The sequence below is a fragment of the Moschus berezovskii genome, chromosome 10 (assembly GCF_049115385.1).
Source record: "Moschus berezovskii isolate FMDL1 chromosome 10, NW_MosBer_1.0, whole genome shotgun sequence".
NCBI classification, from domain to species: Eukaryota; Metazoa; Chordata; class Mammalia; order Artiodactyla; family Moschidae; genus Moschus; species Moschus berezovskii.
This window is the reverse complement of record NC_142469.1, coordinates 12790740-12814489: the sequence shown is the minus strand read 5'-3', so window position 1 is coordinate 12814489 and position 23750 is coordinate 12790740. Positions and strand designations below refer to the sequence as shown.

At 42.8% G+C, this 23750-nt stretch overlaps 1 protein-coding gene across 1 annotated transcript in view; it reads left to right on the top strand.

The window, feature by feature from the left end:
* The window catches only part of LMBRD1 (LMBR1 domain containing 1), a 151453-nt gene that overhangs the window by 6263 nt on the left and 121440 nt on the right, over positions 1-23750 (top strand). The window contains exon 2 of the mRNA XM_055433898.2: positions 4059-4235. Coding sequence (XP_055289873.1) covers positions 4059-4235 — 177 coding nt within the window. The remainder of the gene's footprint in view (positions 1-4058; positions 4236-23750) is intronic.

Below are 23750 nucleotides of genomic sequence, written 5' to 3'. Positions count from 1 at the left end.
CACCAACTGAAACGTTAGTAATGTAAAGAAATTACATGCAGTAACTTGGATGATTTCAAATTCATTATGTTAAGTAAAAGAAGGCAGACTCAGAAGACATACTGTACATGTACACTGACTTCCTAGCAGAAGCAGCAGCTGTGGGCGCAGATAGTTGACAGTGGTCGTCACGTGCTGGGGAGTGGTGCACTTCATCACTCATTCACGTCTGACTCTTTGTCACTCCATGGACTGTAGCCACCAGGCTCCTCTGCCCCAGGGGCTTCCCCAAGCAGGAATACTGGAATGGGTCACCATGGCCTCCTTCAGGGAATCTTCCCAACCCAGGGATCGAACCCACATCTTCTGCATTGCAGGCAGATTCTTTACCAACTCAGCCACCAGGGAAGTGGAGAGAGGGGTTAATTATGGAGGGGCAAAGGAGGTTTTTCTGCAGTAATGAAACTGTTCTTTTCTCTTGATTGTGGTAGGAGAATTTGGAATCTGTAACTTGTTAGGTGGTGTTCTTAGTTCATTTCTGGCTCTTGAAGTATGATACCCAAAAGGGAAATAATGTTACATGGAACACTAGGTTTGCCTATTGATGAGTGTTGAGCCAGCAGACACAACCAAGCCAGAGATCAGGAGAAGGGAGAACACTGGGGGTCTTTCCTAAGCTAGTCCTCATCCGCAGCATTGGGGAAATTTAAAGCTAAGGGTCATACATATTCAGGAAGGGGCTTGGGTGATAGAATCCAAGGAGGGTCAGAAAAGATCAGCATTATCCCTCAGGTTCTAGTTGATCTCGTAGTTGAACACTTCAGGACAATCTTTAAAACAGACCTGGGAGTGTTTACAACTGATGTACTACCTTTGCTATAGTTACTTCTCTTGCCTGATAGAGTCATTTGTTTCTGCATCATTTTATTCCCTCTAGATCTTTATTTACTGAGATCTGTCCAAGGGCAAGCATTGTGGCCAGGCTTAGATCACAAAGTAGCTTACCCCAAAAATGGCTTCTCATATGTCAAGAAAGCTATGCCTGATTCTGTTTCTCTAGGGAACCCGTACCTTGTCTACACCAAAAGTAAAATCTTTGAAAAGCATGAAAAGACAGAACAAAGCTTGTGTCCCAGAGCTTTTATAGAGCTTACTTAAAACCTTGGTTCTCAAGTTTGCCTCAGATCCTCAGTGCTGATGCCTGGAGAAGCCTCAGTCTCTCATGAAAGTGATTTGGGGGAGGCCGTAAAGGAATTTTAAGTTTTTACCCAGGGGATTCTAACACAGCCAAGGTTGAGTAAAGCAGAGATTCTCAAAGTGTAGTCTCTGGACCAGCATCAGCCTTCCTGGGAACTTGTTACAAATACAGGTTTTCTGGACCCTCTCCAGACCTATTGACTTTGAAACTGTAGGGCTAAAAAAATAAAAAAAATAAATAAATAAATAAAAAATAAAAGAAACTGTCGGGCTGTAGTGGCCCTCGAGAGAATTCTGATGCTAGAATTACAAGAGTGACCCTGTGTTAATTTCTAGAAAGACGTTGGTGACTGTTAAGAAGACCTGATGGATTACAGATATCAACCTCAGTACCTCTGAGTGTACTTTTTCCCTGGAAATTTCCTTGTAATGCACATGCATCCATTTTCAGTGTTCATTCTTTGTGTGTGTTAGTTGCTTAGTCGTGTCCCACTCTTTGCAACTCCATAGATGGCAGCGCACCAGGCCTGTCCGTCCATGGGATTCTCCAGGCAAGAACACTGGAGTGGCTTGCCATTTCCTTCTCCAACAGGAACTATAGAAAGAAAGAAAGTGAAATCGCTCAGTCATGTCTGACTCTTTGTGACCCCATGGATGGCAGCCCGCCAAGCTTCTCCATCCATGGGATTTTCCAGGCGAGAGTACTGGAGTGGGGTGCCATTGCCTTCTCTGTCTTCTTTGTTTAATACACTTTAAAATGTGAATTACAGTATAATATGTTGATTGCATGGTGATTGTTGACAGTTAATCTTCAGCTGAATGATACTCTTGAACTGTCTCAAAGGGACAGAAGTTAATTTCAGTTTGGGTGGTGTTTTGTGATGCTTCTGTAGTAAGAACAGGATCAGTTCAGTTCAGTCGCTCAGTCGTGTCCGACTCTTTGCGACCCCATGAATCACAGCACGCCAGGCCTCCCTGTCCATCACCAACTCCCGGAGTTCACTCAAACTCATGTCCACAGAGTCGGTGATGCCATCTCATTCTCTGTCGTCCCCATCTCCTCCCGCCCCCAATCCCTCCCAGCATCAGAGTCTTTTTCCAGTGAGTCAACTTGTCACATGAGGTGGCCAAAGTATTGGAGTTTCAGCTTTAGCATCAGTCCTTCCAATGAACACCCAGGATTGATCTCCTCTAGAATTTACTGGTTGGATCTCTTTGCAGTCCAAGGGACTCTCAAGAGTCTTCTCCAGCACCACAGTTCAAAAGCATCAATTCTTTGGCGATCAGCTTTCTTCACAGTCCAACTCTCACATCCATACATGACCACAGGAAAAACCATAGCCTTGACTAGACAGTCCTTGGTTGGCGAAGTAATGGCTCTGCTTTTTAATATGCTATCTAGGTTGTTCATAACTTTCCTTCCAAGGAGTAAGCGTCTTTTAATTTCCTGGCTGCAATCAGCATCTGCAGTGATTTTGGAGCCCCCCAAAATAACTGACACTGCTTCCACTGTTTCCTCATCTGTTTCCCATGAAGTGATGGGACCAGATGCCATGATCTTTGTTTTCTGAATGTTGAGCTTCAAGCCAACCTTTTCACTCTCCTCTTTCACTTTCATTAAGAGGCTTTTGAGTTCCTCTTCACTTTCTGCCTTAAGGGTGATGTCATCTGCATATCTGAGGTTATTGATATTTCTCCCGGCAATCTTGATTCCAGCTTGTGCTTCTTCCAGCCCAGCGTTCCTCATGATGTACTCTGCATAGAAGTTAAAGAAGCAGGGTGACAATATACAACCTTGATGTACTCCTTTTCCTATTTGGAACCAGTCTGTTGTTCCATGTCCAGTTCTAACTGTTGCTTCCTGTCCTACATACAGGTTTCTCAAGAGGCAAGTCAGGTGGTCTGCCTTTTTTTAAAATTAATTAATTATTTTTATTGAAGGATAATTGCTTTACAGATTTTGTTGTTTTCTGTCAAACCTCAACATGATTCAGCCATAGGTGTATATATATCTCCTCTCTTTTGGACCTCCCCCCACCTCCCTCCTCATTCCACCCCACTAGGTTGATACAGAGCCCCTGTTTAAGTTTCTTAGCCATATAGCAAGTTCCCATTGACAATCTATATGGTAATGTAAGTTTCCATGTTACTCTTTCCATACGTCTCACCCTCTCCTCCCCTCTCCTTATGTCCACAATCTGTTCTCTATGGCTGTTTCTCCATTGCTGCCCTGTAAGTAAATTCTTCAGTACCATTTTTCTAGATTCCGTGTATATGTGTTAGAATATGATCTTTATCTTTCTCTTTCTGACTTACTTCACTCTGTATAATAGGTTCTAGGTTCATCCACTTCATTAGAACTGACTCAAAAGCATTCCTTTTATGGCTGAGTAATATTCCATTGTGTATATGGACAACAGCTTCTTTATCCATTCATCATTTGATGGACATCTATGTTACTTCCATGTTCTGGCTATTGTAAATAGTGCTGCAGGGAAAAATGGGAAACAACTTTTAGTTACATCTTCTTTAGCTTGGAAAATATATAGGGAAAAGTATTCAGAGCTAGTTATAACTTTAATGTGTCAGCCACTAATGGTCATACTGTGTTTGCGAGGAAATATGTAACTGAGCACTCTTATCAACAACCTTTGCTTTTTTTATGGTGTCTTGGCACCCCAGTGATGATGTACTGCTTTAATGAACTTGGCTATGAAAATGGTAAATCCTGACTAAGTTTATAAGGGGTAGGGGACTTCTCCACGCACATCCAAAAGCATCTTGACATAAAGTTTCCCACTGGGAACTTTAAAACACATTCTAAGATCAGTATTAGAGCACAGATAGGGCAGTAACAAAACATTTCTTTTTGTCTGTTTCAGGCTATTTTGGCGTTCTGCTGGATATATGTTCGCAAATATCAGAGTCAGCGGGAAAGTGAAGTTGTCTCCACCATAACCGCCATTTTTTCTCTGGCCATTGCACTGATCACATCAGCACTTCTTCCAGTGGATATATTTTTGGTTTCTTACATGAAAAATCAAAATGGTACATTTAAGGTAATTATTTTGTTCTTTCATATTCTTGTCAATTAAGTATTTAATTAAATGTGTAGCAGTGCAGTGTGTGTTGTGTTTTTTTGTTGTCTCTGGGAGTAAGTGAGAATGTAAATGCACACAGAGGCTGAAGATGTGACAACTGATGTGGAACAGACTTTTCACTGATTTACAACCACCCAAGAAGTCCTTTTGTTAATCAAAAAATTTGCCAAGTGATCACAATAGGTTTTATTTTTGTGCCTTTAGTAGCTCCCTTGAAGTCTGACTTGATTTCTGTTATCTAATTAAGATAATTTAGAAGGATCTTTGTTAGTAGCAGATTATGGTCTTCATCTCTATGTCATATTGAAGACCCTGAGTCACTGCGATGCAGGCTGCAGACAATCAGACCTGAGTTCTAGTCTTGGCTTCTCACTACCTAGTTTGTGTCTTTGGCCAAACTGAACTTTTCTGGACTTCATGTTCCTTATGTTTAAAATGCATGGTGTTAGTTTGGAAGGCTTCTGAGTTCATTTTCAATTATGCAGATTACTTTTACATTTCTTATTAGTGTAAGCTCTATGAGATAGGAAGTGTGTCTTGTTTGTTTCTAGGTGTCCAGTGTCTGACACATAGTAGGTACTTAAATATTTGAATGAAATGTTATTTTAATTATCTCAGTAATGCATAGTTCCAAAATAACCTGAATTAGACCAATTGGACTTAAATAATTTGGTAATTTTTTTGAGTTTGGCTAGATTAACTAGGTTTGGCTAGATTCCAATTGCTGTGAAAACTGCATTTCTTTTCTATAGGTTAGTCATTCATTTAGCAAGTATTAATTGAGCTCTTAGTATGTTCTGAATGCTGTAGAGAGATTGTAACTAGTGTCCATAGAGTACTTAGTGTGTGTCAGACCCTCTCCTAAATGGTTTATATATCTTAAGTCCCAACAACCCAGTGAGGTAGATAGTGTTATCTCTGTTTTCATAGAGATGGGCAGGAAGCAAGGTTCAGAGAGGTGACATAACCCATCTCAGGTCTGGGGTTTGAATATGCTGTTACTGGGATTTCCAATGTGCAGTGTATAATTATTGTTTGAGCAAGAGAGTTTTTTTAATTTTTAAATTTGGAATATTTGGTTTGTTTAGATTTTGTGGAATTACATTTTCACCTGGAAATTTCTAAAGTATTTTAAAGAAATTATGAGCTTTCCCTTAGATCACGTAGTTTTTCTGGGACCATATTTAGTTTAGTAATCACTTTTTGGATACTAGTTTTTTGTTTTATTTATTTACTTTTAATTTGTGAGATTACATTATATTTGTTTAAATAAGACTTTAGGAATTCACCCGCCTAAAGAAACAAAAGTATTTCCCATTAAGACTTATGACATTTATTCTATTAAATGATCCGTTAGAGAAGAAAATGTATAGCTGTAGTTAGTGTGCTTATGTTTGTTAAATCTACTTGTCTCCTGAGAAACCTGCATGCAGGTCAAGAAACAACAGTTAAGAACAGATGGGAACAACGGACTGGTTCAGAATTGGGAAAGGAGTATGACAAGGTCGTACATATATTGTCACCCTGCTTATTTAACTTCTGTGCAGAACACATCGTGTGAAATGCTGGGCTGGATGAACCACAAGCTGGAATAAAGATTGCCAGGAGAAATATCAATAGCCTTAGGTAGTGCAGATGATACCACTCTAATGGCAGAAAGTGAAGAGGAACTAAAGAGCCTCTTATGAGGGTGAAAGAATAAAGTGAACAAAATGGCTTAAAACTCAACATTCAAAAAACAAAGATCATGGCATCCAGTCCCATCACTTCTTGGCAAATAGATGGGGAAAAAGTGAAAATAGTGACAGATTTTATTTTCTTGGGCTCCAAAATCAATTTGGATGATGACTGCAGCCATGAAATTAAAACACGCTTGCTCCTTGGAAGGACAAAGCTAGACAGTATATTAAAAAGCGAGATATCACTGTTGACAAAGATCTATAGTCAGAGCTATGGTTTTTCCAGTAGTCATGTACAGATGTGAGAGTTGGACCATGAAGAAATCTGAGCACTAAATAAGTGATAGTTTCGAATTGTGGTGCAGGAGAAGACTGTTTGAGAGTCCCTTGGACAACAGGGAGATCAAACTAGTCCATCCTAAAGGAATTAACCCTGAATATTCATTGGAAGGACTGATGATGCTGATACTGAAGCTCCACTACTTTGGCCACTTGATATGAAGAGTCACCTCATTGGAAGAGACCCTGATAATGGAAAAGACTGAAGGCAAAAGAAGAGGGTAATAGAAGATGAGATGGTTAGACAGCATCATTGACCTCAATGGACATGAGTTTGAGCAAACTCTGGGAGAGAGTAAAGGACAGGGAAGCCAGTGCTGCAGTTCATGGAGTTGCAAAGAGTCAGACATGACTTAGTGACCAAACAACAACAAAAATTTAAATGTGGCACCAATAATTAGAAGAAAGAAATTCCATGTTAAGGTTTTCCTCTCCTTTTTAAAAACTTTTTCATTATTGAGGGATTCATTCATCAATTGTATGGCCTTTGTGATAGCTTACGGTGAACAGTGTTGGATTCGTGACCTCCAAAGAAGATTTAACTTCGGGACCAGGAACCAGGCTTGATCACTCAAGAGCTGTGTGTAGCAGAGTTTTATTAAAGTATAAAAAGGGACAGAGAAAGCTTCTGACACAGACCTCAGAAGGGTGATGAGAGTGCCCCCCTCACTACTTTAGTAAGGGAGTTATATACTTTTTTAAATCAGTTCAGTTCAGTCGCTCAGTCGTGTCCGACTCTTTGCAACCCCATGAATCACAGCATGCCAGGCCTCCCTGTCCATCACCAGCTCCCGGAGTTCACTCAATCTCATGTCCATCAAGTCAGTGATGCCATCCAGCCATCTCATTCTCTGTCGTCCCTGTCTCCTGCCTCCAATCCCTCCCAGCATCAGACTCTTTTCCAGTGAGTCAACTCTTCGCATGAGGTGGCCAAAGTATTGGAGTTTCAGCTTTAGCATCAGTCCTTCCAGTGAACCCCCAGGACTGATCTCCTTTAGAATGGACTGGCTGGATCTCCTTGCAGTCCAAGAGACTCTCAAGAGTCTTCTCCAGCATCACAGTTCAAAATCATCAATTCTTCGGCGCTCAGCTTTCTTCACAGTCCAACTCTCACATCCATACATGACCACGGGAAAAACAATAGCCTTGACAAGACGGACCTTGGTTGGCAAAGTAATGTCTCTGCTTTTTAATATGCTGTCTAACCAGTCCATTCTAAAGGAGATCAATTCTGGGTGTTCACTGGAAGGTCTGATGCTAAAGCTGAAACTCCAATACTTTGGCCACCTTATGCGAAGAGTTGACTCACTGCAAAAGACTCTGATGCTGGGAGGGACTGGGGGCAGGAGGAGATGGGGACGACAGAGAATGAGATGGCTGGATGGCATCACCGACTCGATGGACATGAGTTTGAGTGAACGCCGGGAGTTGGTGATGGACAGGGAGGCCTGGCGTGCTGTGATTCATGGAGTCGCAATAGTTGGACACGACTGAGCAACTGAACTGAACTGAGGTTGGTCATAACTTTCCTTCCAAGGAGTAAGCGTCTTTTAATTTCATGGCTGCAGTCAATACCTGTAGTGATTTTGGAGCCCAAAAAAAGTAAAGTCTGACACAGTTCCCACTGTTTCCCCATCTATTTCCCATGAAGTGATGGGACCAGATGCCATGATCTTAGTTTCTGAACGTTGAGCTTCAAGCCAACTTTTTCACTCTCCTCTTTCATCAAAAGGCTTTTTAGTTCCTCTTCACTTTCTACCATAAGGGTGGTGTTATCTGCATATCTGAGGTTATTGATATTTCTCCCAGCCATCTTGATTCCAGTTTGTGCTTCTTCCAGCCCAGCGTTCCTCATGATGTACTCTGCGTAGAAGTTAAATAAGCAAGGTGACAATATACAGCCTTGACGTACTCCTTTTCCTATTTGGAACCAGTCTGTTATTCCATGTCCAGTTCTAACCGTTGCTTCCTGACCTGCATACAGGTTTCTCAAGAGGCAGATCAGGTGGTCTGGTATTCCCATCTCTTTCAGAATGTTCCACAGTTTATTGTGATCCACACAGTCAAAGGCTTTGGCATAGTCAATGAAGCAGAAATAGATGTTTTTCTTGAACTCTCTTGCTTTCTCCATGATCCAGCGGATGTTGGCAATTTGATCTCTGGTACCTTTCCCTTTTCTGGAATGCAAAAGTAGGAAGTCAAGAAACACCTGGAGTAACAGGCAAATTGGGCCTTGGAGCGCGGAATGAAGCAGGGCAAAGGCTAATAAAGTTTTGCCAAGAGAACGCCCTGGTCATAACAAACACCCTCTTTCAGCAACACAAGAGATGACTCTACACATGGATATCACAAGATGGTCAACACCGAAATCAGATTGATTATATTCTTTGCAGCCAAAGATGGAGAAGCTCTATACAGTTAGCAGAAACAAGGCTAGGAGCTGATTGTGGCTTGGAGCATGAACTGCTTATTGCCAAATTCAGACTTAAATTGAAGAAACTAGGGAAAACCACTAGGCCGTTCAGATATGACCTAAATCAGATCCCTTATGATTATACAGTGGAAGTGAGAAATAGATTTAAGGGACTAGATCTGATACATAGAGTGCCTGATGAACTATGAACAGAGACTCATGACTTTGTACAGGAGTTGGGGATCAAGACCATCCCCATGGAAAAGAAATGCAAAAAAGCAAAATGGCTGTCTGAGGAGGCCTTACAAATAGCTGTGAAAAGAGAAGTAAAAAGCAAAGGAGAAAAGGAAAGATATAAGCATCCGAATGCAGAGTTCCAAAGAATAGCAAGGAGAGATAATAAAGCCTTCCTCAGCGATCAATGCAAAGAAATAGAAGAAAACAACAGAATAGGAAAGATAAGAGATCTCTTCAAGAAAATTAGAGATTCCAAGGGAACATTTCATGCAAAGATGGGCTCGATAAAGGACAGAAATGGTATGGACCTAACAGAAGCTGAAGATATTAAGAAGAGGTGGCAAGACTACACAGAAGAACTGTCCAAGAAAGATCTTCACGACAAAGATAATCACGATGGTGTGATCACTCACCTGGAGCCAGACATCTTGGAATGTAAAGTCAAGTGGGCCTTAGAAAGCATCACTATGAACAAAGCTAGTGGAGATGATGGAATTCCAGTAGAGCTATTTCAAATCCTGAAAGATGATGCTGTGAAAGTGCTGCACTCAATATGCAAGGAAATTTGGAAAACTCAGCAGTGGCCACCGGAGTGGAAAAGGTCAGTCTTCATTCCAATCCTAAAGAAAGGCAATGCCAAAGAATGCTCAAACTACCGCACAATTGCACTCATCTCACACGCTAGTAAAGTCATGCTTAAAATTCTCCAAGCTAGGCTTCAGCAATATGTGAATCTTGAACATCCAGATGTTCAAGCAGGTTTTAGAAAAGGCAGAGACACCAGGGATCAAATTGCCAACATCCGCTGGATCATGGAGAAAGCAAGAGAGTTCCAGAAAAACATCTATTTCTGCTTCATTGACTATGCCAAAGCCTTTGACTGTGTGGATCACAATAAACTGTGGAACATTCTGAAAGAGATGGAAATATCAGACTACCTGACCTGCCTCTTGAGAAACCTATATGCTGGTTAGGAAGCAACAGTTCAAACTGGACATGGAACAACAGACTGGTTTCAAATAGGAAAAGGAGTATGTCAAGGCTGTATATTGTCACCTTAGCAATAACCTCAGATATGCAGATGACACCACCCTTAATGCAGAAAGTGAAGAGGAACTCAAAGGCCTCTTGATGAAAGTGAAAGAGGAGAGTGAAATGGTTGGCTTGAAAGTCAACATTCAGAAAACGAAGATCATGGCATCTGGTCCCATCACTTCATGGGAAATAGATGGGGAAACAGTGACAGACTTTATTTTTTTGGGCTCCAAAATCACTGCAGATGCTGATTGCAGCCAGGAAATTAAAAGACACTTACTCCTTGGAAGGAAAGTTATGACCAGCCTAGATAGCATATTAAAAAGTGGAGCCATTACTTTGCCAACCAAGGTCTGTCTAGTCAAGGCTATGGTTTTTCCCGTAGTCATGTATGGATGTGAGAGTTGGACTTTGAAGAAAGGTGATCGCCGAAGAATTGTTGCTTTTGAACTGTGGTGTTGGAGAAGACTCTTGAGAGTTCCTTGGACTGCAAGGAGATCGAACCAGTCCATTCTAAAAGAGATCAATCCTGGGTGTTCATTGGATGGACCTATGCTAAAGCTGAAACTGCAATACTTTGGCCACCTCATGCGAAGAGCTGACTCACTGGAAAAGAGTCTGATGCTAGGAGGGATTGTGGTTATGAGGAGAAGGGCACGACAGAGAATGAGATGGCTGGATGGCATCACCGACTCGATGGACATGAGTTTGAGTGAACTCCGGGAGTTGGTGATGGACAGGGAGGCCTGGCGTGCTGTGGTTCATGGGGTCGCAAAGAGTCGGACACAGCTGAGCGACTGAACTGAACTGAAAGTTCTTAGTAGATACACTCTTATAACATTCATTTTAAGATAACAGGATTAGCGAGAAGGTTTTCAGGAAGGAGAAACTGTCCTCAAGCTGGATACATTGTTGTTTTATAATCCTTGGTAGAGTGTTTAAAGTGAGTTGTTGTGTAAACATCAGTTCTAGGCTTAATGATAAAAACGTTCTATGTGACTAAGGAATGTAGACAAAAATATGATGTTTGTCATTTCCTCCTCCTTGAGGATTCCAGACCCCTAATTCCACTTTGAGACCCCTAGACTCCTTTCTCCTCATTGGGGACCCCAGACTTCTTATCAGCCTGCCTAGGAATTCTCTTCTTTCTTTCCCTCCTTTTCTTCTAGGAGAATTATTTTGCCAAGGGAAAGGGGCATTGTTTTCATTGCTTTTCTAGTTCCTGCTGTTGAGGGGCGTAGTCCCTGAATTGTTGAAGCAACATAGTCTGTTAAACCCTCATATGGAGGGTCTCTGATCCAGGGGCCTCAAGTAATAGTTGGAGGAGTCTGTGGCACTCATAGGAGCCTTTACAACCATTTGTAATGCAAAAGCTTTCAGATGGTTAGAAACAAATCCTGTATTACAGTTACAGATGTAAGGCAAAATAGTCATTAAACCAACTTAAAACCTAATCAACATTAAAAGTTACATTATGTCCATAGTTAAGGTACAGTGTGTTATACCAGTCCGTCTTAGGATTGCTGGATATCGTCACAGAGTTGTAGAAAGTCTTTTCCTTGAAGTGGAGAAACATGAGGAGGGGGAGTGCTCTGCATACCCAGCAGTTATGATTCCTGTATTATGGAATGCAGTGCAGGAATGAGCCCAGGACAGTAAGGCGTTGTCTTGAGGGTCAGATGGCAGACTCAGGACTTTTGGAGTCAGCAGAAGCAAGCCCACATAGATTCTCAGACCCATATCCGTTCCTGGCTCAAACACCGGCTTGTTTGACTCAAAGGCTGGGTCAGGAGTTAACCTTCCAGTAATGTCTGTTGAAAAGGCTGAAAGCTGAGTCACATAGTTAGTTCTAAGGCTTTAGGATCTATGACAATATCTGTGTGCAAAATCAGTCTGTCATTGAGGTAATCCCACTTTTGGGGGGCAGTTCGTACCCTCATTATTAAAGGTATGGGTAAAACTCAACTAACTGTCTTGTGTTTCCTGAGTTAGCTTACCAAGATGCCTCTTAATAATGTCATTAGTCTTTTCAACCTTTCCTGAAGATTGGGTTCTCAATGAACAGTGTAAGTGATGCTCTATTTCTAGAGCTTTCGACACTTCTTGAGTTATAGCAGCTTTAAAGATGGAGCCATTGTTGCTCTGAACTTTAGAGTTTAAGATCCCACTTACATCATGAAAAGTTAGTACATTAAGATTTCGCCCATTAGGAAACTTATGAGCTTTAGGTATTAGCAAAACAGTAGTAGCAATTACCCTTAAGCAGTGTGGCCATAGCCTTTTTAAGTAACAAACTAAACTTAGATTCTGTGGGCAAACTCAAAGCGGGAGCCTGCAAGAGAGCAGCTTGAAGAACCTTAAAAGTCTCTTCAAAGCCTTTGAGTCTCTGGGGACCAAACCAGCTTGTCAGTTTGGGCTTGCTGAGTCTCACTTATAAGTGTATATAAAGGCCGGGCAGGTTCCCCATAACCCAGAATCCAAATGAGGCAATAGCCTATAATGCCCAAGAATCCTCTCAATCATCTTAAAGTCATAGGTAGAGGATGATTTAGTATAGATTCAATTCTAGAAAGCAAACTTCAAATCAATGACTGAAAAATATTTGGTTCAGTCAGAAATTTCAGACAATGAAGTATCAGGATTAGGCACTTACTATTTGTGTATCTTCAGTTCAGTTCAGTCACTCGTCGTGTCCGACTCTCCGCGACCCCATGAATCACAGCACGCCAGGCCTCCCTGTCCATCACCAACTCCCGGAGTTCACTCAAACTCATGTCCACAGAGTCGGTGATGCCATCCAGCCATCTCATTCTCTGTCGTCCCCTTCTCCTCCCGACCTCAACCTTTCCCAGCATCAGAGTCTTTTCCAGTGAGCCAATTCGTCGCATGTGGTGGCCAAACTATTGCAGTTTCAGCTTCAGCATCAGTCCTTCCAGTGAACACCCAGAATTGATCTCCTTTAGAATGGACTGGTTGGATCTCCTTGCAGTCCAAGGGACTCTCAAGAGTCTTTTCCAACACCACAGTTCAAAAGCATCAATTCTTTGGCGATCAGCTTTCTTCACAGACCAACTCTCACATCCATACATGACCATGGGAAAAACCATAGCCTTGACTAGACGGACCTTTGTTGGCAAAGTAATGTCTCTGCTTTTTAATATGCTATCTAGGCTGGTCATAACTTTCCTTCCAAGGTGTAAGCGTCTTTTAATTTCATGGCATGAAATTTGTGTATCTTAAGTCTCCATTTATCATTTGACTTTTTTTACACCCAAAATAGGAGTGCTGCATGGACTGTTACAGGGGATTAATAGTCCTTGTTCCTCTAAATTTTCAATGATGCATTTTAACCCTTCCTTAACCTCAGGTTTTAATGGATACTGCTTTTGATGTGGAAATAGGTGAGGGTCTTTGAGTTTGATAACGACAGGAATAGCATTTTGTGCTTGACCCACAGTTTTTCCATCAGTCAACACTTTAGGATTTACATTTTCTTTGGTTATTAGAGCAGGTTCCATATTCATGAAAACAGAGGCCTGGACCTTGTTCAGTATATCCCTCCCCAGAAGGGGTGGGGGAAGCTCTGGCACGATCAGAAAAATGTGAGAAAATAGCACAGAGTCCCAGTTGCAGCTTAAAGGATGACTGAAATAATAGCATTTGGCTCATCCAGACACCCCCTTACAGTAGTGGATCGGGAGGAAAGTGGACCAGGGCTTCAGTGAGCAGAAAGTTGCCCCAGTGTCCAAAAGAGATTGATGGGTTGGCCCCCACAGTTATTAATACCTGGAGTTCCTCCAGTGTAATTAGGATGGGAGCTTGTGTGGGGACCCCTGGGCACCTTCAGTCCTGATTGTCTTGAGAGTTCGACCCCTGAAACCTGTGCCTCTGGGGCAGTCTCTCCTCCAGTGTGGTCCCTTGCAGACCGGACATGGAGCTGGGGTGGCTTAGAGGCCTGAGGGCAATCCTGCTTGAGGTGTCCCTCCTTTCCACAGTAATAGCAAGCCCATCCTTTTTCATCTGGGTCCCCCTGGGCATTCTTCTCAGGCTGTTTCAGAGCAGGTCTAACAGTCATGCTGGGGCTTCAGTCTTTCCCTGGTCTTTTTTCTTGCCTCGTATTTTCCTCATATATTCTCTGCCATGGTATAGCATCTGAGCCAGCTGCAATAGTTTAAAATTTTTAAAGACTGATTTGGTCCAAACGCCTGTTTTTGTAACTTATGGTGGATATCTGGAGCTGAATGAGTGATAAATCTTTTAAGATCATTCCTCCCTCTGCTTGATCTGTAGGATCAACGTCAGTAAACTTGTGGAGAGCCTCCCGTACTCTGTCTAGGAATTTACTAGAAGTTTCCTTCTCTCCCTGTTCTATGTCAGCCAACTTAGCATAGTTTAAAGTCTTAGTGTGCAGTTGCTTGAGTCCTTGAAGGTTACTTCTTGCAAAGACTCTGATCCTAACTTCCTTTAGCCATGTTATAGCCTCAGTCTGGCACAGTTATGGGAACTGCTTGATTCCCAGTAGGGAGGATGGCTATTTCATGTTTGCTTTTTACCCTTGTCTCATGTTCAAGCCATTTATCTCCAAAAGCAGTAGCTTACCCCGGAACTCGAGCTCTCAAGTCTGGAGTCAGCATCTGTCCTAAGATATACCCTCTAAATAGTGTCAACTGCATTGGGACTGTTTGAAATTCTACCCAGACTGAGGCAGCCCCTCCTGGAAGGGCGTCCTGATCCTCAGCCTTGAGGCCTGAGAGTAGTTCAGTTGGGAGCCCCAGATACAGGGGCAGAATAAGAGGACAGGAGGGAGCTGAAGGTTTCACACCCAAGTCTGCACCCTTAGGACCTAAGTCTGGCCTGTCTCGCAGAGAGAAAAAGAGCAACACATATGGCCTTTCTGCCCATTTCCCTTGTTTTCTGTGGAACTGGTTTAGTTGTAAAACAGTATCGTAGTTAAGAGACCTCTTAACAGGCCAGCGTTTCCCCATTTTCTAAAGGATACTGTGGCCATTCAGTATCACAGAAGAAGATCAGGTGTGTCTCTTTAAACTTTGGGTATCAAACTTGTCCCAGTTTTTAAAAATACATTGTAAAGGAGTGGTTCTGGAACTGTTAGCTCCCATCTGTAAGAGAGAAAGCATCCCTTCCTGTTCTATATGGGGGTGTAGACAGACTCTCTACCAAAGCTTTCCTTCCCTGGTTGGACTTAGTCTGTCCCTTACCAACGCAGGCATCTTACTCGTCCCTCCCGGTTCTACCACTGAGGCAGGGTGGAGGTACCCCAGCGGTAGGCCTGATAGCATCCCAGACTGATTTCCAGTTTCTTACCACCAAGACATTTGTTGGACTTGCCAGAGTAGTCTTCCGGAATGTTTCCCAAGCTGGGACTACCAGGGGAAGCCTCTGTCTTATGTGTGCCTGTGCACTTTCCTGAGTACAGGGCTGACCGCAGTAGAAGCAGTGAGTCATAAAGGGATGAGCAACAACCAGGGTGTCCCTTCTGAGTGTCACCACGCCAGCACATGTGATAGCAAAAGGGTCAGCCAGTCCTCGAGCTACTGGGGCGAATCCTTCCAGTTCATGTCCACAGATTCCATAAAAGGAGTGTCTAGGGAGTTGAGACAAAAGCCATCAGAGGGCCTTCTCTGGTCTGCTAAGAGCTGACCCTACCAGAAGAAGCCCATTGTAATTCCAGTCTAACCACATCTTGCAATTCCCGATCTCTGTCCTCGAAAGCCTCACGGTCACCAGCAGTGCTTCTCTCCACGTGGATGGGAAGCACAGCCATGACCGAGACTCACTTTCAGGTTGCTCGCCCCTGAGCCCGGCAGCCAGAAGCCTGCCCTCTAGACTGAGAGATGTTCCTGGAGCTAGAGTTCCATCTCGCTCCCAAACGTGCTCTTGGAACTTTCGGTTCCTAGCAAGGCTTGGCGATTCCATAAAGTACACAGTAACAGCATGGATCACAAGTCCCTTGAAAGTCGACGATCCTACAGACTATGTTAGTAGCTCTAATTCCCCACATATTTATGAAATGGTCAAAGAGACCAGGAAAAGGTGACCGAGAAGGGAAAGTTCCGTCCACATGCTTCACCCATTTCTGGCTGCTACCCTTGCAGGGATGTTGGGTGTCTCTTGGCATTGGCAGGTCAGTATAAATATAAACCTCCAATAAGATTCCCCTTTTTGGGGGCTGCCTTCAGTCATGAGACACCGTGAAACTGCAGAGCAGGGCTCAATGCTCGCTTCATGCAGGGTGTATCATCCACCCACACAAGCACACCGTAGAGTTAGTAAAGCAGAAAACCTGTTTACCGAGAAAGCAGAGAGACAGCTCTGAGTGTTCTTACCTTGGCCTGAAGATCCCGGACCAGCCCCCAAGGTGATAGCTTATGGTGAACGGTGTTGGAATCATGATCTCCAAAGAAGATTTAGCTCTGGGACAAGGGACCAGGCTTCATCACTCAGCTTTTGTGTAGCAGAGTTTTATTAAGGTATAAAAAGGGACAGAGAAAGGTTCTGACACAGACCTCAGAAGGGGGATGAGAGTGCCCCCCTCACTAGTGTTAGTAAGGGAGCTATATTTAATTGGTTATTACAATTGGTTTTTAATTGGTTATTACAATAAATCAAAAGAATGTCCAAGGTTGTAAAGATCTTACTAGACCCACTCCCACAATTAACATTTTAAGATGACAGGATTAGCCAGAAGGTTTTCAGGAAGGAGAAACTCCTCAAGCAGGATACACTGTTGTTCTATAATCCTTAGTACAGAGTTTAAACTGAGTTGTTTGTTGCGTAATCATCAGTTCTGGGCTTAAAGAAAAAAAAAAAATGTTTTATGTAACTAAGACTAAGGAATGTAGAGGAAAAAAAAGATGTTTGTCCTTTCTTCCTCCTTGAGAATTCCAGACCCCTATTTCCACTTTGAGAGCCCTAGACCCCTTTCTCCCCCTCAGGCACCCCAGACTTCTTATCAACCTGCCTAGGAATTGACTCATTTGTTTCTACTTTTCATTTACTTATTAATAGTTGTCTCTGTCTAGTGGTGTTTATTTTTAGCCAGCCGAAAACTTAGATAATGTACCAGTTTTCCCCCAATACTTTGATGTATATGTATTGATGTTTTAAAATATTGTTTCCCTTTTTGTCTTTTCTCTTTTTTGGAGTACTGGCTGGGGGACTAGTGAATTTCCTAAGAGTTGTCCTTTGAAGCTGGCCTGTGCAAATAGTTAAATGAGAACTGAAGAGACTTTCAAAGAACTATGTCTGGTAAACTGTAAAGAGTATTTTATCAAAAAAATTATTAATGAATTCTCTTGAGATGCTTAGTAAAAGATAAGAGTATTTAAATATTTGTATTTAAGAACTAGTTTGAGACTCATGCCGTAGCTGTGAATTTAGGTGTCTCAGGGTAAAAGAGTGCCACAGCATCTTTAATCTCTTTCGTCCTTATTAAAATGTGCAGGTTGTTGTTTTCCGTGATGAATTATGTTGTGGCCTAAGTTTTACAAAGTGCATTTCTTATTCCTAAATGAATATGTCTGTCATCTGAGTTTCTCAGTTTCCACCTCGATGTTGAAGCCTCTAAACCGATTAGGAACATGCTTATCAGGTACAGTTTGGAAACTTGAGGTGTCAAGGACTGCTGTCATTGGGCTTAGGGGCCGAGGACACCAGGCAGGCAGTCAACTATACTTTCTCTGTTTTGTCTACTTTACTTTCCTAGTTATTTCTGTCTTCCTTTGGTCAAGGGTATATTGTGAAAATGTCTGAAGTGTTTCCATTGACCTCTTTTTCAGCTCCTGGCACTATGAATGTTTTTTGCCAGATAATTTCATTGTTTCTACTTTTTCTGTGTAATAATTAACTTCACAGATTAAAAAAAAAAAAGCAACACAAAACTCTAAAGAATAGCTGAAAGTGTTCTATTACAGTGCCTTGTGTAGTTGGCCAATAACTTTGACTCATGAAACATACAAAGTGTGCTTGCTTAGTCGCATCCGACTCTTTGTGACTCCATGGACTTAGCCCTCCAGGTTCCTCTGTGCATGGACTTCTCCAGGCAAGAATACTGGAGTGGGTTGCCATTTCCTCCTCTTCCTTCCCGACCCAGGGATCAAACCCACATCTCCTGTGTCTCCTGCATTGCAGGCAGATTCTTTACCACTGAGCTAAAGTGTACTACTAAAAAAAAAAATCAGAAATAGCCGTTAACATGAACAAATGTTCTTTATTTTATATAGTGTTTTATCCAGTGTATAAAATTAGTTAAGATGTGGCATAAAAATATTTATTTTTGTAGCTAAAATATTCATTTCTTCCTTCCGTCCATCAGTGATTAATCTCTTTCTGGCCTGAGATTATCAGGTGTTTGGGTTGAACGCTCTCCTATTGCCTCATTCCTGCTCTCAGATGCAGATAATTGTACCTTAGAACTTTGTGTTCTTACTACACCTTAAATGTATTCATGTACTTAGTATTTACTAAGTATTTAATACAGACCTAAGTATTTAATACAGACCTGACAGTTGTGGGCGCTGGAGACTGATGCTGAAAACCAGAGAGGCGCTAACGTTCTCTGAGGCCAGACCAGTCTAAACAGACAGACCAGACCAGCTCACTTCCTAGTGCTCAGTTCTGTGAGGATGCAGAGCAGATGGATGTGAGCATCCACTCAGCGGTGGGTGTTGAGGTGGGAGGAGGGGAAGGCCAGATTGCTGCGGAGGGTCCTTAAGGTGAGACCCGAGCGAGGAGCCTTCACGGAGCCGCAGCAGCAGGTCAGCAGCCCTCGGGGAGGTGTGCGTCTGGTCTGCTGGGCTGAGGGGTGGTGTTGGGGATGTGCTCTGGCACCTGCTGAGGCCAGGAGGAAGGTGGGCACCCAGTGCTTTTGCCTTTCAGGTCGTGTCGATGGGTTTGGATTTTCTTCTCAGTGCAGTGGGAAGTTAAGGTTTTAAAAAATAAAGTTGACTTGGGATTAGAGTGGTGCTGGTGGAGAAGTGATTAAAGTCAGCATGTATTGTGGAGGTAGACTGCGGTGGCTTTGCTGATGGATTAGAAATGGAGGTGGAAGGAAAAGGAAACTGAAGCAGCGATGCCTCGGATACTTTAGAGAAACAGGGATGCCTGGGGAATGGGAAGTCTTGTGTGTGCACGCGGGCAGGTGAGTTCAGTTCCGTTCAGTCACTCAGTCGTGACCGACTCCTCGCGCGCGACACCAAGAACCGCAACACACCAGGCCTCCCTGCCCATCAGAAAAGCCTGGAGCTTGCTCAAACCCATGGCCATCAAGTCAGTGATGCTATCCAACCATCTCATCCTCTGTCGTCCCCTTCTCCTCCTGCCTTCAATCGTTCCCAGGATCAGGGTCTTTTCTAATGAGTCAGTTCTTTGCATTAGGTGGCCAAAGTATTGGAGTTTCAGCTTCAACATCAGTCCTTCCAATGAATATTCAGGACTGATCTCCTGTAGGATGGACTGGCTGAATCTTCTTGCAGTCCAGGGGACTCTTATTATACAGAGTGAAGTAAGCCAGAAAGAAAAACACCAATACAGTATACTAACGCATATATATGGAATTTAGAAAGATGATAACGATAACCCTGTATACGAGACAGCAAAAGAGACACAGGTGTATAGAACAGTCTTTTGGACTCTGTGGGAGAGGACGAGGGTGGGATGATTTGGGAGAATGGCATTGAAACATGTATATTATCATATGTGAAATGAATCGCCAGTCCTGGTTCAATGCATGATACAGGATGCTCGTGGCTGGTGCACGGGGATGACCCAGAGGGATGGGATGGGGAGGAAGGTGGGAGGGGGGTTCAAGATGGGGAACACATGTACACCCAGGGCAAATTCATGTCAATGTATGGCAAAACCAATACAATAATGTAAAGTAATTAGCCTCCAATTAAAATAAATAAATTAAAAAAAAAGAGTCTTCTCCAGCACCACAGTTCAAAAGCATCAATTCTTCGGTGCTCAGCTTTCTTCACAGTCCAACTCTCACATCATACATAACCACTGGAAAAACCATAGCCTTGACTAGATGGACCTTGGTTGGCAAAGTAATGTCTCTGCTGAGGGGATGTAAGAAAATGAGCTGCATTCTGGACAGTTTACCTTCCAAGTGCCTGTCATATATATTTAGGTGGTGCAGTCAAGTGGGGAGTTAAGCTCCAGGGAAACCTTAGTGGTATCTGGAAGTCATCAGCCTGTGGATGGTATTTAGAGCTGTGGACAGACCCGTAGCTGGGGAGAGTGAGTGGTCAGAGAAGGCCTGACACCAGAGCTAGGCCAGGGATGGCAGAGCTGTATTATTATGTGGAGGCCACCCACGGGGCGGGGCTGCAGCCTGGGAGGGGGGAAGGGAAATGGAAGAGGGGCGCTTCTCAGAGGATGTGCTTCAAGAGCAATGCTGAGAAGTGGAGGGAGGGCGGTAGAGGAGCGACCCCTCGCCTTTGGTGAAGAGTAATCTCTGCGGAGCAGTGGGTGGTCTGGTGGGAGTGAGCTAAGTGTGGGCAGGAAGGTGAGGGAGCAGTGACAGGGGATGCTGGCAGCTTTTCAGGAAGCTCTGTCCTCCAGGGGAGTAGGACGTGGGTTGAGGGAGGGGTGTTTTTATTTGTGGTGACTGTGGTGTTTGATGGAAACTACTGGAGTGCGTACACTGTAGGATTCAGTAGAGTGGGAGAGATGTTTGTCAGGGGAGGGTATCATTGCAGGCCCGGTGTTGTGTCCTTGCAGAAGCAGAGGGTTGCGGGCCTCAGCATGAAAGGCTTGGCTGTAAATAGCGCGGGCACTCGGCAGAAGGAAGGGCTGGCATCTGAGTACAGGTGGAATGGAGTCTCGATTTGGGACTGAACTGAGTAGATCTTGTTTTTGGTCCTCAGATTATTTTAGAGAACTTCAAGTCTGTGTTTCTTAAGCATTGGCTTCTGTGCTGAGTGCTTCTTTCCTGGGAGGGGTGGTCTTGTGTGTTGCAGATGTTTAGCAGGCCCTAGCCTCTACCTTCAGATGCCAGAAGCATGCTGTCCCTCCTCCAGCCCCCTCCCCAGCCCCATTGTCTCCAAGACGTTGCCAGAAGTCCTCTCGGAGACAGAGTCATCCATGAGTGAGAGCCATAGGTCTAAAGGGAGGTTATCTGGTAAAGTTAAGGGGACTTAAGTGTAGCTTTGGTTGGACTGAGCATTTCAAAAGGTCTCCTGGAAGGATGGAAAAGGGAGCTTTATGTATACAAATCACTACCTTTTCGTTTCATGGACTTTATCTCCTTTTCCTTTTTTCTAAAATGTTCTTGCATATTCTCTACTTAGTATCCTTGTTTCTCTCACATTCTTTTGGGTCTTCTGAAGTTTTTTTTTTTGGTATCTACTTTGGGAGGCAGAAGTTTGTAAAATGTATCAAGGGCATAACTAGCCATTTTCAAAATGTAGAAGGAAGTTTCATAAACTGAGCTCTTTTGACAGTGAATCAGATACTTTGGAGGCAAGATTGTATATAAAAGCCAAATATACAAATAGTACTTGAGTGATGTTGTATATTTTACACATATTTTTGCTTTAAAATAGTAACAGTAATATTCTCTAACTGCTGCATGATTTGGTTAAACAAAAGAACCCTTGAGGGTAAAAGACACTAAATGTCAATGAACCTTTGAGTTTAAACCGTTGTTGTTTAGTGCTAAGTTGTCTGACTCCTACGACCCCATGGACTGTAGCCCACCAGGCCCCTCCATCCATGGGATTTCCCAGGTAAGAATACTGGAGTGGTTGCCATTTCCTTCTCCAGGGGATCTTCCCCACCCAGGGATACAACCTGCGTCTCCTGCATTAGCAGGCGGATTCTTTACCAGGGAAGCCCATTGATTTTAAATTACCTTCAGTCTTTCTACTTGTGTCTTTTTCTGAGGTTATTGTCTTCTTCAGTTTTTAAGTTTAACTTTTATGTGACTGTCAGTGGGTACAATAATACCTCGTTGGTTGGAATCTTGCAGAGGAATAGCTGTACTTATCCTCTGTTTAAAAAAATCTTCAAGTTTCAGAAATCTTTAACAATTTGTTTTGATATATAAACGATCACTTAAGCACAGCTTTTGGGAGCTGAAGCTTTGGTTGTGTTCATTCCTTTAGGTACCTGAAGAAAAAATTTCTCGTCATTGGTTAGAATTTACTGCAGTGCTTTTTCCAGTCTTGTGCGGTGAGCACTGCTTAGCTTTATTTTTATTTTTCTGTAGTATATATTTGGTGTTTCTTTGATTACATTTTTTAGTCAAAGATTGTGAGTGTTAAAGTTATTGATTGCAGCTTGTTCTGTTTACCCCCATTCAGAAGTACTTCATGGATATCCATATATTCCAGTTTATATACATTTTAGAGATTTTAATGTCCATATGGTATTCCACATTATAAATGTACAATAATACATTTTATTGTTTTTCCCCAGGTGATTAGATTATCTCATTTTTTGTTGTTTCTTATTGTTTTTTGGCATTTTAAACAACATTATCCTGTTGTTTATTGATCTTTTTGTTGGGGTGCACAGACTTTCTAGTTGTGGCGCATGGCCTTACTTGCCTGGAGGCATGTCGGATCTTAGTTCCCTGGTCAGGGATTGAACCCATGTTCCTTGCATAGCAAAGCAGATTCTTAACCGCTGGACCACCCTGAATATTGTCGGGTGAAGAAAGATCAATCAGCATTGATTGGTGGAGGCTGTGATTTATGGGAATAAGGTCCACACGTTCAGGTCAGCAGGTCCACACGTTCTTACACGCTTCCCATTCTGTGACGTGGTGAGCTTTCCTGAAGTGCGGGGCAGGCAGAAGAGTGGCCTCAGGTAGATCTACACTGTGGTCGTTTGTGCCCCCCCATGCGAGCTGGAATACCCGCTGTGTGTGGGCCTGGGACGCTGCAGGGGCTGGGCGCCCCGTGCCTCTGGGCCCCTTGGTCCCATGAGTGACTGAGGGGAGGATCACCCTCCTGCTGTTGGGGGGCGTTCTGGGCTTGCGAGCTGCCAGGCATCCCTCCAGAGGTCTTGAGATTGTTCAGTGGGCAGGACAACTTGTTTCGAAACATTCCTGTGCATGATATCTGTCCTGATTGTGTGAATCTTTTTAGGACAGATTCCAGCAAAAATGGTCTACATCATGGACTGTCTTTCTTACTAATTACTGTGTGTAGATGGCTTTTCCTCCACATTTGCCATTGCTGGATATTTTTAATGATTTCAGTCTTGCCATTTAGGTAAGTGGAAGGTCACTATGATGTTAATAATAGATTTTCATGCTTTATTAAAGGTTTGGTAATTGGTTAAATCCCTGCTTGTTGGTCTTTTACAAAAAATTTCTTAGCTCTTTGCTTGTATGTTTTCCAGATGACTTTTAGAATCACCATGTCAGAGCATTGTCCTTGCTGTTGGGATTTTGATTGGCAATGTATAGTTTCATGGATTTGGTATTTACAGCCTTTTCATGTGGAAATGCTGACTTTTCACTTAGATCTTCTTCATATTCTGTAGTTACTTGTTTCTTTATACAGCTAACATAATTTGAGAATTTATCCTATTTTAAGTTTTTCACAGTCTTCATTGCTATTAGAGAAATAGTATTTTTATTGTGCACTGTGTGTTTGCATCTGTAATGCTAAATTTGAGTTTTCCACACTTTTGTTCTTTTAGGCATTTTTCAATTAGAAATTCATAGATCCTTGTTGCAGGTGTTTATAAGTGAAAAAGGGAAAAAAAAGAAAAACCTAAATTATTTTAGGATAA